Raw genomic sequence first — 12,495 nt, 5'->3', positions numbered from 1 at the left:
GAGAGTAGAGGACAGTGGTTAGAGTAGGAAACCAGGAGAGAGTTAGGGAATGACATGTGGGAAAGGGGCCACACAGCAATGTGAATTGATCTCGGGCTGCCCGCTACAAGGGTGCGCAACTTCACCCTTAGGCTAAATCCGCGCCCAAAACAGAGCTGTTTTTGAATAAAAGTAGCTGTACTGTTTCATCAAAGAAGATTAAATCAGTTAATACTAACAAGGATTATATAAATGCCCTGTGAACAAAGTATTAAAAATACAGGCAAGGAGCAGAGACTCCAATCAAGAAATAACACATTGACTGAAGTCTGTTTTTACCTTTCCACCTGACATGAGGTCAGCTGCAGTCATATTACTCTTTTATAAAGGTTTGCGATTTCATCAAAGCCTGACCATCCAAATGCTTGTGCTCCTTTCCTGTTGGACCTTTTTTTACGTGATATACTGTAGATACAAATCACGTTTGTAAACAAGAAAAAAGTGTTTAGCTTTGTGTTTCTGATGTCACCATCCTCTTGTCTCCTCTCAGTGTCAGAACCTGGGCAAGCTGACCACCGTGCAGATGGGTCACGATAATTCAGGGCTCTACGCAAAGTGGCTGGTGGAGTCTGTTATGGTCCGCAATGAGATCACAGGGCACACTTACAAGTGAGTTTTTTTTTTCTTTTAGAGCCATTCGACCACTTTGGTTGATATGCATCCTAAAAGTGAATTTTTGTTTGTGTGCAGGTTTCCATGTGGCCGGTGGTTAGGGAAGGGCGTGGATGACGGCAGTCTGGAGAGGATCCTGGTGGGTGAGCTTATGACCCCTGCCTCGGAAAATGATGAGAGGATGTGCCGGACTCCCCCCATGCAGCAGTCGCCTGGGATGATAAGGAGGTTTGTCACCATCTCACCAAACAGCAAACCAAGTAAGTTACTGCACTGCATAAACACAAGTTACTAAGTCTTAAAGACATTTGTTACTTTGCTGCTGAGGGGGAAATTATTCACCTGATACTGAATTACTGTGTCCCCCTTTTTTCTTACTTTTGCTTGAAGTCTTGTTCTTAATGCCTTCACTAATTAAACATGTAAATGCATGAATAAGAAAACACTGCTAAATAGATAAAACCTGGTTTGGGGGTTTTCCACCCTGTGTCTGCTTGTGTTATCTCACAGCATCTCTGTTTGCCATTTTCTTCTCCTGCAGAGTTAAATACAGGTCAGATCCAGGAGGGAGTCGGAGAGGCCATCAATGGGATTGTGAAGCACTTCCACAAACCGGAGAAGGAGGTGAGAGACAGCCGTCTAGACAGGCCCTAACACGTAGTTCTATTATTCATCACAAATGAAGAAAAGCAGCTTTCTGCTCTGGTGGTCTCAAAGCCCCACAGTGACTGTGAGCTGCGTGAAGTGATTCATAGAGCATAGTGAAGGAGATCTCTTACTGCTTTTGAGATAACAGTCCTGATTATATTTGTCTGGCACAGAATGATGCATGCTGTTCTTAAAGCACTGATAGCTGATGCGTATCGAGGAACATGGGGTTATGCCTCCTGTAGAGGTGCATCATAACTGAGCTGTTGATTACAGGCCCTGAGAGTCATTCCCCTTGTAGTTAAAGTACAAAGGATCTTGTTGGGAAATCCCCTTCACTTCCACTCCACCTCTTCATGGTACTGACTTCACTGATGGATCAGCCACAACATTATAACCACCTGGTTAATATTGTGTAGGCTCCCCTCTTATCAGGTTAGGACCAAAATAGCTCTGACCTAAAGAGACCTGGACTCCTCTAGACCTATGAAGGTTTCATGTGATATCTGGCACCGAGGTGTTAGCAGCAGATCCTTAAAGTCCTGCAAGTTGAGAGGTGGGGCCTTCATGGACTCCAGCACATCCCACAGTGTGCGATTGGATTGAGATCTGGAGTATTTGGAAACCAAGTCAGCACTGACATGTTGCTTCCAGCTGCCTTCTTTCATTGCTCCATGGTCAAGTTCTGCTGCTCTAGTGGCCCCTTGTAGGCGCTTTTAGTGGTGGACAGGGGTCGGCGTGGGCACCCGGACTGATTTGCAGCTACACAGCCTCATGCACCACAAACTGTGATGCACTGTGTGTTCTGGCAGCTTTCTATCAGAACAAGCATTAACTTTGTCAGCAGTTTGAGCTCCAGCAGCTCAAATAACTGAGCCTTGGCTGCCCATGACCCCTTTGCTGGATAACCAGTATTCCTCCTTTGGACTACTTTTGGAAGGAACTGATCACTGCAGACCGGGAACACCCCACAGGACCCAGTTGTCTATCCATCCCAATGAAAACCGCTCACATTCTTACATCCCGCCCCTTTTTCCCACTGTACACACAACAACCAAGGAAAACCCTTGACTTTCTGCCTAACTTATGACACCCACTGACACGGACACTGAAAAGAGTTAATAGGTGGTACTCACTTCACCTGTCAGTGGTCATAATGTGATGGCTGATTGGTGTATGGGCTGCTGTATTATGTTTTGTATGGCATGCATGTGTGATCTTATGTCAGGTACTGTACTTTATTTCAATCATACACACAGATTTGTGTCTTTTAGATTCTACACAGCATTGCACCTCAGTGTTGTTTCTGCCATACACTTTAATTCTAGGGTGATAACTGGATCAAATCAGGAATGAGAAACATTAAACTAACTGCAACTAACGATCTGCTTTTCCCTGTTTTGTTTTCTTTGCACAGAGAGGCAGCCTGACTCTCCTCCTCTGTGGCGAGTACGGCCTTGTCTGGGCTCTGGAGCAAGTTTTCCAGCACGGTTTCAAATCACCCAGACTCTTTAAGAATGTCTTCATCTGGGACTTTTTGGGTAAAGACTTTGTATCATTACTCCTTTAAATCACTGAATATTCAGCCCTTAATCTAAATATTTTGAGTAGCAAATGACAAGACCCTGTTGTGAAAAAGAAAAAAAAAGTTTCTTCATGAAGAACAGCAGTCTTGGTCAGATTATATTAAAGCCAGTTACAGCGAACATCAATAAAGGCATGTCTGAATTGAGTATTTGGAGCATACTGGTCGACAGGGAAGAAATGTATTTAGGTGAAGGTTTGGTTTGGCAAACATTTCCAAAAGTAACACAACATCAGCTGAGGGAAACTACAAAATAAGGGTTTAAAGCCATGGAAACAATAAATAAGGTCAACCTTGTGTTCATGATACTTAGTTTAAACTTGGATTGTCTGTTTGAAACTCAGTTTGGGGTCGAGTTATCCTTCAAAAGATGTTAATATTACTCTTTAATTCATTTTTAACTTATTTCTCTTTCAATTATTCTCTACTTTTACAGAAAAGTCACAAGTGTACTTTGAAAGTGCGGAGCAGCGAGAGGTGGCTCCGGATGAAAACTGGCAAACCAGAGTTCGCCACTTCTGTCGTTTCATGCGAGCCATCAACAACACGTCACGAAACATTGGCAAAGATGGAAAGTTCCAGATGCTCGTCTGTCTGGGTGCAAGGTGAGAACACTCGCTCATTACTAACATTCACTTACTACCTACCTTTAAATGTAGAGGACATTTTAAACTCATACTGTTTGACGAGAACGATTGAATTTTAGGTTGAATGCAATGAGATAAACATGAGATTTCAGCTGCAGATTGCTTGAAAGCTAAGCTAAAGCTGCATGCTTGGTCACTGTATGTACGTCATAACCTCTTTACACATGAGAATAAATCAGACTGAGGACTAAAAGGATAGAAATCAATCCTTCCAGCTGAAAGGCCTTTGGTTAATGACACAGAAGCCTAACAGTCCAGGATGCACTGCTCTGCTTTAACCGCTGCATCCTGACCTGCTGTGAGTCAAGTAAAAATGATCTCCCCTTGGAGGATTCTTAAAGTATCAGATAGTCTCTTGGTTTCTATCTTCTTCCTTCCTGTTGGAGAGTACATGTGCTTGTGCTTTGAGTAAACCGTGATGCAGTAGTTTGTATGTACATGTACAACTGTTTAATCCTTTTGTATTTATCAGTCATCCTTTAAAAATATAGTAGCACTGCAAAAATATATAATTTACTAATTTTGAGGCCAAAATTAGTGAACAATTTGATCACATGAACATAAGCTACTTTTTTAAAATTCCATCAAATTGTTATAGCATCTGTTTAGGTCCCAAATCATTCTGGGGGGACACTTCTCTTTTCCCTGACATCAATCCTTAATTTCAGTCATGAACAAAATCCATTTAATCCTCTAAGTGGACTATAAGATTTTTTTTTTTAACTACCCTGAAATGTGTCTTTTAATTCAAATTGGCTTTAACTGTACATGTTTATGACACTGTGTCTGTGTCATCTTCTCTCAGGGACCATTTGCTGCATCACTGGATCGCTCTGCTTGCAGATTGTCCAATCACCACTCAGATGTACGAGGAAGTCGCACTAATAAAGGACCGCTCATTGGTAAACTCTCTGATCAGAGTACTACAGACTCTGCAGGAGTTCAACATCACCCTGGAGGCGTCGCTTGTCAAAGGTGTTGGTATCTGAAGTGAACCAACCAAGATCACTGGGGACCACTGAAGAGAATAACTGAACCTTTTTTATGCAGGAACCCACTTGAACAAAGGACATTTTCTGGCTTATATTAAAGCTACTGTTACATTTGCCATATATATTAAGTGCAATGAGCCTTTCAAGATATGTTGTTATTTTTATCCTCAACGATGTTGCCATTAGATGTTAAAAATATGTTTTCTATTATGAACCCTGATTTTCACATTATTGACGATGACCTACTCGTGCTATAATGTTTTATTGAAAGCTAAATATTTTCATTGTTATCGTGAACTGCTGACAATGGCTATATTTAAGGGAAAGTGAGGATCAAACTGTTAATATATTTTCAGAGAAAAACAGTATTATTTTGTTAAACCAGTCAAGTTGCTTGCTCTGTTGTCAACTCAGATTCCAATGTCATTACACGGAGCTTGAAGCAAATGATGCAGAGGTATGCTTTATAAGTATGTGTTTGACAGGGGGGCTGTAGTGTGAGGATGACTCACCTACATAGGAATGAAAAGGCTGTCACATTTGGCCAATTCCCTGAGAAATTTACAAGTGTGCAGATCTTTTACATTTAATACCTAGAAAGAGTTGATCCTTTTTGCATGATAATAAGACTGTGGCTAAAGCCTGTTGGACCCTTTTTTTTAAGTTGGATAAGGGAGAATACCTACAGTCCTCCAAAAGATGCTTGACCTTGCTTTGTGTGCAAAGTGGATTAAACTGGCAGCCTTCGTGTAAATACCTCCAACCAACCCTTTCCGCCTACCTACACTACAGCTGTCCTCTTCTCTGAACTATGACAGTGTGGTGATCCGTGTCGACTGCTCATAAAGAATTATCTCATTCTCCGCACGTGAAGAGCAAATGGAGACCGATCATTTCCCTATCCTGATTTTGCCATCATGGTTTCTTGCTATGCAATATCCACAAGGAACATTCAACCCTCTTCAAACTCCATTTTGAGGTGTCTTGGATAGTACCAGGCCCTCCTCTGTTACATGCATTGAACTTGACTGTGCAGAACAAGAGATCTGATATGTGAAGAACTTCTTTTCTGTGCCAACGTCTGGAATGACTGTGTTGTACTCGTCCGTGTACGACCCACACATGAGCATCTTGGGAGATATATATTTTTGTTTTCCAATACTGTTGTACATTTATTGGCATAGCTGTGTAATGTAGTGTTTACTAAGTGAGCAACAGTGTACAGTGTAAAAAAAATATATTAAGAAATAAAGCATCTGTAATGGGTTTAAGTGAATTAATTGTTTCATTGGATAATCATTCATTTCCTTGAAGTGCTTTCTCAAAGGTTGGGTTCAAAATTCAGAGAGGTCCATTCTTAAATTGGAAATATTGGTTGAAAGCTGGATTAATTATTTTTATTGATGGTAGACTAAGTAATTTTAGCGTCAGGATTAATGTTTTGACTTAAAAAGTGAGTTTAAATATCTGAAATCAGTAGGAAATTTAGATTTAGACATTTTTTCTTTTTTTGAATTATAGTTTTTATTTATTTTCAACATTTTATAAACATACAAGACCAAAAACAAGCACAAGAGAGCAAAGTCAAAAGAAGAAGGGAAAAAGAGGGGGAAAAAACAGCTTGTAAAACACCAATACGTGCATTATAATAAGTACAAATACATAAACCAAGGTCACATTACATTGTCTTTTTTGTACTCAGAGCCATGCTGGTTGGATGTCAGAGGTCCATAAGTGGTTGCCAAACTTCTAGGAAAACATCCCCCTTGTTTTTCAGTGTGTATGTGCGTTGTTCCAGACGTAAGGTTTCATTCAAAGTTTGTTTGAACAGGTTAAATGTAGGCAAGGCAAGGCAGTTTATTTGTATAGCGCATTTCCTACACGAGGGCAACTCAATGTGCTTTACATTAAAACATTAAAAGCATTGGAAACATTCAGACAGGCATAAAAGAACATAATTAAAATGACAAATATAATAAAACAGAGAAGAAAAGGAAATTAGAAATATATTAAAAATTACATTAAAATTTGAATTTAAAGTGAGTTAAAATAAGCCAAGATAGGAAGGAAGTGGCAAATAAAAAAGTCTTAATCTTTGATTTAAAAGAGGTGAGAGTTGGAGCGGACCTACAGCTTTCAGGGAGTGTGTTCCAGATATGTATAATGATTAAACGCTGCTTCACCATGTTTCGTTCTGACTCTAGGGACTGAAAGCAGACCAGTACTTCATGATCTCGGAGGTCGAGGTGGTTCATAAAGTAGTAGCAGATCAGCAATGTATTTTGGGCCTGAACCATTCAGTGCTTAATAAACCATCAGCAGGATTTTAAAGTCTATTCTCTGACAGACAGGAAGCCAGTGTAGGGATCTAAGAACTAGAGTGATGTGGCATTGAAAATTCACTGAAACAAACATTTAACCAATGCTGATTTGTGCCATATGAATACTTAAAAGTGAGCTGTTGCAATAAAGTTATACAACTAGTGACCAAGTAGGTTTTATTGTCTACTGGATGTGTTTCCTCAGCTGGGAAAATGTCAACAAACCCGTTCGCGCCAAGTCAAATGGCTGTTTTTCTTTGAAGCTTATGGCGCGGTGGCTCATGGGAAGTTGAGTTCAAAGAAGGGCCGTTAAAAGTGACGGCACACATATTTCCCGCTGCTTCACTACGGATCCCATCATTCATGTCTTCGGAAAAGGGCGCGAGGACAGCGCCTATTGGTCGAGAGTACGTTCAAACTCAACCGCTGCACTCCTTATATGGTCACAGTCCTTTCCATTCCTGCTTTTTATGTTAATGACATTCTAATGGCCAGCTGTATGCGTTAGTAGTAAGAGCATGCGCAGTGCGAGGAAAGAATACGGTGAAGATTCAAAGTTTTTGTTCAGTAAGTGCTCTCTTATTTCTCTCCTTCAGAACTTATGTTTGTGAAACCGAAGTCATTTGTTAAGTATGTGTAGACGGGTTGTTATTTTTTATAGACGTAACATGACGTTTCTGTTTTTTGTTGTTTGAGTTAGATGTAACATACGTGACAATAGGATAACGTGGAAGTGAACGAGAGCGTGGCGTGGTAATGGTTAGCTAGCATGCTAACTGCTAACAACAATGAACCATATTTGGCGCTCTAGCGGGCAAAAGTTTGAATTTAAAGGGAAGGATGTGTTCAACACAACTTTGTGTATTTCTTTAATTTTTTGGGGAATACACACGACCTATATCTAGTTGATTAAAGCGTGTTGTATAACTAAGACACACACATAAGTCATCGAAGAGCCCGGTAGCTTTTTGTTTCTCCACTTCAAAAAGATCTGCTGCCCGCTTTTTGTTTCCCCTCTGCTGTAAACAAATCCTCTCCTGTGCATTTGTGCATTGCATTGCTCGTCGAATGTTTTAGTTTACTCCTTCTTTGACATTATTACTAGTTAGTTTTTATTTCACAAGTGATTAAAAGTGATATTTAAGTGTAATAAAGACGGAGGTATGTGGTTTATGTTATTCATCTCACGTTAACCGAGTGTTTGAAAGTTTATCAGCTTATTTTATATTAAATTCATCTTATATTGTGCTGTTTCTTTGACAGCACTATAAATAACAACAAGTTAGGTCATAAGATGAATGTGTTTTTAATATTTTTTATGTTCCCGCTTTTATGCCTTTTATATATTTAGTGTTTTTAATTTTTCCAATAATTCTTATATTGTTTCTGTTTTGATCATCATCAATAAATAGCTTTACCCCTTAAAACCTGCTTCAAATAGTATATATTAAATATTAACCGTGGAGACAGACTTGCTCTCATCTGTATGTGTGTGCGTGCAGGGACCGCCCCCTTCGTAGTAGTAGAAAGCTGTCTGCAGACATCCACACCGTGCCTGCTGCAAAGAACTGGGACGATAACCGACCTTTGTTTTCCTTTCACAGGTTTTCCGTCACATCACTGAACAACAAATAGACTATGTTCGGCTTCCACAAGTCAAAGATATACCGGAGTAACGACGGCTGTTGCATCTGCAAGACCAAGTCCTCCAGCTCACGCTTCACAGACAGCAGTCGATATGAGGAGACGTTCAGGCTGTGTTTTGGGTAAAGATCCCATTCATTCACTGTTTTTTTTTTATTCTGCAAGATGATTCATCTTTCTTTAAATAAATAAATAAAATCAATGCAACAGCATGCTTAACTTTATCAATGTGCTCTTTGTTGAATCATTTCACAGGCTGTCAGAGGACCGTGTTGGAGACATCTGTAATGCCTGTGTGTTGCTAGTTAAGAGGTGGAAGAAGCTTCCAAATGGCTCCAAGAAAAACTGGAACCATGTAAGTGATGTCTGTTTACAATAGTGAGAAATTCAACACATACAGTTGTACTCATAAGTTTACATACCCAGGCAGAATTCAGTTTCTTGGGTAGTTTCTGTTGTCTTTATGATATAAAAAGAGTAAAGATAGTTGTTTTTAGAAAAAAAATGCTTCACCCAACCACTAACCATGACTGAAGAAAACGTTTTCTGTTATCGTTCATATTCTCTGAAAAATTGCAAAAAAAAATCACAAATTCTGCCAGGGTATGTAAACTTAGGAGCACAACTGTATTTATTGTCCTGTTATAAGCTCAAACTGACTGTTTTTGCCTGACTTGACCTAGGTGGTTGATGCCAGAGCTGGACCCGGCTTCAAGATGACAAAACCCAAAAAGATGAAGAACAGCGATGGGAAGAAGAAAAGCAAGCTCAGGAAGCTTCACAAGTTAAAGAGACAAAGTAAGTTGTTGAAAAAATGAAACCACTTTAAACTTGCATGTGTCAAATATTTGCTTATTTATTTTAACTGATCGGGTGGCAAAAATGTATTGTTGACTTATAGCTAAAGTGTCAAGCATGCTAATAAAAAAGTCCTCTTTTGGCATGGTGTAATTGCATTTTCTTGAGGTCTAGACTGAGGCTGAAACTAATTAAGGGGTTGTATTTTTTTCAAGAGAATGAATTAAGATAATTTGGCAACATTGTTAGGTTTTGTTTACCAAACAATTAAATGGTGCATATAATTAAAATAAGTAACTGGTAATCGTTTTCCTGGGGCCTGTACAGGTAAACAGAGTTTGGAGTTAGCAAAGTAACTTTAGTTCATCTCTGGTTTTTGTCTGCTGACCATCAGCCCCTCTTGATCCTGGAGCTTGGTGCAGGAATCATGAGAGGGGAGGAGGAACAGTGATCAGAAAAAGCCTTCCTTTGGTTAATTTATAATATAAGATATTCAATGAGCTTATTACTGATACAATAAATGTTGACTGTGTGCCTCTAGACCTTTCCATGTCTGTGATTCGCCATGCACTGTAAAACCATCATCTTTAACTTGAATGCTCTAATGGTTGGTTGTTGAAACTCTGGGCAGACTTTTAAAGTAGACAACTATAGTAGTGTGACCCCAGATGTTAGTCTTAGTGATGTGGATAAAATATGTTTAACTCACTTCATGGTCCAGTCCTTGTGTTTGATTCTACACTCTTTGTGGAGCCCTAATCATTCTACTTTATATCCATTAAAAGATAAATTCTCCCTTTAAATAGTAACATCTCTCCCTCCCAGTATTGTCACTCTTGTACCTGGATAAATCAGAGTTCTTAGGATTTTAGTATTTAACAAAATGTCTTTAATTGTTTATTTTGCTTTCCAAGCAGACTCAGATGCCCACAGTACAACCTCCAGCGTGTCCCCTGCTCAGTCCCCCAGTCACAGCAACCAGTCAGATGACGGCTCAGACATTGAGTCAAAACAAAGACGCACGACTCCCACGAGCTTCTCCTTTTTGGACCGGTCATACTGGAAAAGGTAAGTTTCTACTCACTGAAAACCTTTGAAAACTCTTTGTGTCTTAAGTGAGAAATGACTCAAATATTTGTTTGTTGTTATGTTTGTTTTAGGCAGAAAGTGTGCTGTGGGATCGTCTACAAAGGACGGTTTGGAGAGGTGATCATTGATCCGCGACTCTTCAAGCCCTGCTGCAGTACCAAAAAACAGAAGACACTGGTGTCCACGCAAATGACCACACACCTTCCAGACACACTTCCACCGCAGCTCCCAGAAGCAATGAAAGAAATCTGGTGAATGCTTTTTATAGAATCCCCCTGTCGGGCTATCCATGGCATCCACATAGATTCGTCTCCAGTGGCAGACCTCCCCATTCCTAATCCCCCCCCAGCTGTACCAGTTAGATGTTTGCTTTGTAAAGATTCCTTTTCATATGGGTATTTTTTAACTTTTGTATAGATTTGAATTCTTTTTTTATAAAAAGAAAAATAGAAAAAAAAAATGATGGGCATTAGTGTTATTTATAGAATGAGGAATTTTGTTGACACTCTGTTTATGCTTCCGAACCTTTTTTCCTTATTTTGTAATAAGTGATCAATGTTTTGTAAATATTTTTGTCACCTTTTTATACATATCAGGACTGTTCTATTTTTTTATTATTATTAACCGTCTAATTGTAAGTGTGCATATGGAAGAAACCAGCTATTTCTAATACCAGCTTTTGTGTGTGTATGTTGGTGTGTTGGAGTGGTTCTACTACATGCCACTTGCTATGCTGTCTTATCTGTTTGCTTCATATGTGCACATTTTCAAGTCTGTAGGATTTTTTTTTTTTGGAAACACAAATAGCATTTGGTTGCTCCAGCGATCATTAGTAGAACAGTTTTCTATGAATTAATGAGCTTTTATTGTGTGTCTGGATAAGAACGCATAATCTGTCTGACATTTTCACAGCTTAAGCATGCCTCAAGTTTGAAACACTGCATGCATGCAGTACATTCCTCTGCTATGTGAAAGGACAAAGGCGATTTATTTATTTCTTCTTTTTTTTTTTTTACAGCATCCAATGAAATAATGCATGTTGTAAAGCAAATGTTTTTAAAATGTCTTTTTGTAAATACACAATGTTATGGCATGTGGTACATCCAAACCTTTTGAAATTACACAACAGCAAACCACTACTTTTGGTAGAGCAAATGTTTTGTGTGTCTGAAAGGTGCTAAAAAACATTTACGTTTAGGAGAAGCCAGTAATACTATAGCACATTTTCACATTGTATGTTTCTCCACAGGCATGCAAAAGCGCTAGTCTGTTCAGAAACATGTGTAAACTGCAGGGATAGCTACGTTGCAGCATCTTGATCTGTTTGATAATTGCATGCAATGGTCAGAAGCTGAACATTCAAATAACTCGTGACGTGTTTTAGTTATAATGTATGTTAGAAAAAATGTTTGTGACTGCCAGTGCTGTGATTTATCCTGAAAAACTGTCAAAGTTCAAACTATGCAGACATTTTGAATGTGAGAAGTGCTCTGGAGCAATCATTTTTGCCAATATAGTGCTAAGTGATTGATCCTTGTTCAACCAAATTGGCTTGTTAAAAGCATCCACTATTTCAGCAATAATTTTCCATTATCCTGATCATAATTCATCTTCGTCTCCAGGTGTTTCTTATATGTGTCATGTTGAAAGAATACTTAGATTGCACAGTTTAAGCCATGCTGCATGGTGTCTCTCAAAGTAACACTGCAGTGACAACGGTTTTGTTTCTCTTTAAGTTTTTTTGCTGTAATGATTCTCAAACTTAATTAATTGACAGGCGTTACTCTGTAAAGTTGCTTAATATATAAAGTTGTCTGCGGCAGGGTAGTTGAATCTGAATTTGTTTTATGATTCTCACTAAAAGGAGAAATACTGCTCCCTTTTTGGGGGAGGGAATAAGCTTGTTTTTTTTGTCCTTTGGGAGTTGCCATATTGTTTTTGCGAGGTACATTTTGGGATGCGAGATGTGCCTTATGAATTACCTGACCTTTTCATTATGATTATCATGTAATTTATACTTATTTATTGCAAAAGTTTTTTTAACAGAATTTCTTGATACTTGGTTTAGAGCCTTTCAGAAAGACTGTTATTCATTTTGTGCACTTCCTTTGAACATGCCA

At 39.0% G+C, this 12,495-nt stretch overlaps 2 protein-coding genes across 6 annotated transcripts in view; both read left to right on the top strand.

Moving 5' to 3' along the window:
* Positions 1-5,799, top strand: part of dennd5a (DENN/MADD domain containing 5A) — a 45,428-nt gene extending 39,629 nt beyond the window's left edge. For all 3 annotated transcript variants that reach the window (XM_034680471.1, XM_034680474.1, XM_034680473.1), the window contains 6 exons: positions 530-648; positions 730-911; positions 1,193-1,275; positions 2,717-2,840; positions 3,321-3,489; positions 4,337-5,799. In XM_034680471.1, the coding sequence (XP_034536362.1) occupies positions 530-648; positions 730-911; positions 1,193-1,275; positions 2,717-2,840; positions 3,321-3,489; positions 4,337-4,520 (861 nt within the window). In that variant the 3' untranslated portion in view covers positions 4,521-5,799. The remainder of the gene's footprint in view (positions 1-529; positions 649-729; positions 912-1,192; positions 1,276-2,716; positions 2,841-3,320; positions 3,490-4,336) is intronic.
* A 1,488-nt stretch (positions 5,800-7,287) lies between these two features.
* Positions 7,288-12,202, top strand: sinhcafl (SIN3-HDAC complex associated factor, like). Of its 3 annotated transcripts, none has more exons than XM_034680386.1 (6): positions 7,288-7,411; positions 8,449-8,610; positions 8,744-8,843; positions 9,172-9,286; positions 10,204-10,354; positions 10,447-12,202. In XM_034680386.1, exons 2-6 carry the CDS (start codon positions 8,483-8,485, stop codon positions 10,628-10,630), a joined length of 678 nt encoding a protein of 225 aa, XP_034536277.1. In that variant the 5' UTR covers positions 7,288-7,411; positions 8,449-8,482; the 3' UTR covers positions 10,631-12,202. The 3 variants fall into 3 exon arrangements, with proteins under 3 accessions (XP_034536277.1, XP_034536275.1, XP_034536276.1); XM_034680384.1 differs by having other exon boundaries at positions 10,201-10,354; XM_034680385.1 differs by lacking the exon at positions 7,288-7,411 and adding an exon at positions 7,432-7,474 and having other exon boundaries at positions 10,201-10,354.
* The last annotated feature ends 293 nt before the right edge of the window (positions 12,203-12,495 follow it).

This window comes from Notolabrus celidotus, chromosome 3 (genome assembly GCF_009762535.1).
Source record: "Notolabrus celidotus isolate fNotCel1 chromosome 3, fNotCel1.pri, whole genome shotgun sequence".
In the NCBI taxonomy this organism is placed as follows: domain Eukaryota; kingdom Metazoa; phylum Chordata; class Actinopteri; order Labriformes; family Labridae; genus Notolabrus; species Notolabrus celidotus.
Note: the sequence above shows the minus strand (reverse complement) of the source record. Positions and strands in the feature narration are given on the sequence as shown.

Coding starts and splice junctions, on each gene's coding strand:
- sinhcafl (XM_034680384.1), top strand. CDS start 8,483: ATGTTCGGCTTCCACAAGTCAAAGATATACCGGAGTAACGACGGCTGT. Junction 8,611..8,743: donor ACGTTCAGGCTGTGTTTTGG/GTAAAGATCCCA, acceptor ATCATTTCACAG/GCTGTCAGAGGACCGTGTTG. Junction 10,355..10,446: donor GACCGGTCATACTGGAAAAG/GTAAGTTTCTAC, acceptor TGTTTGTTTTAG/GCAGAAAGTGTGCTGTGGGA.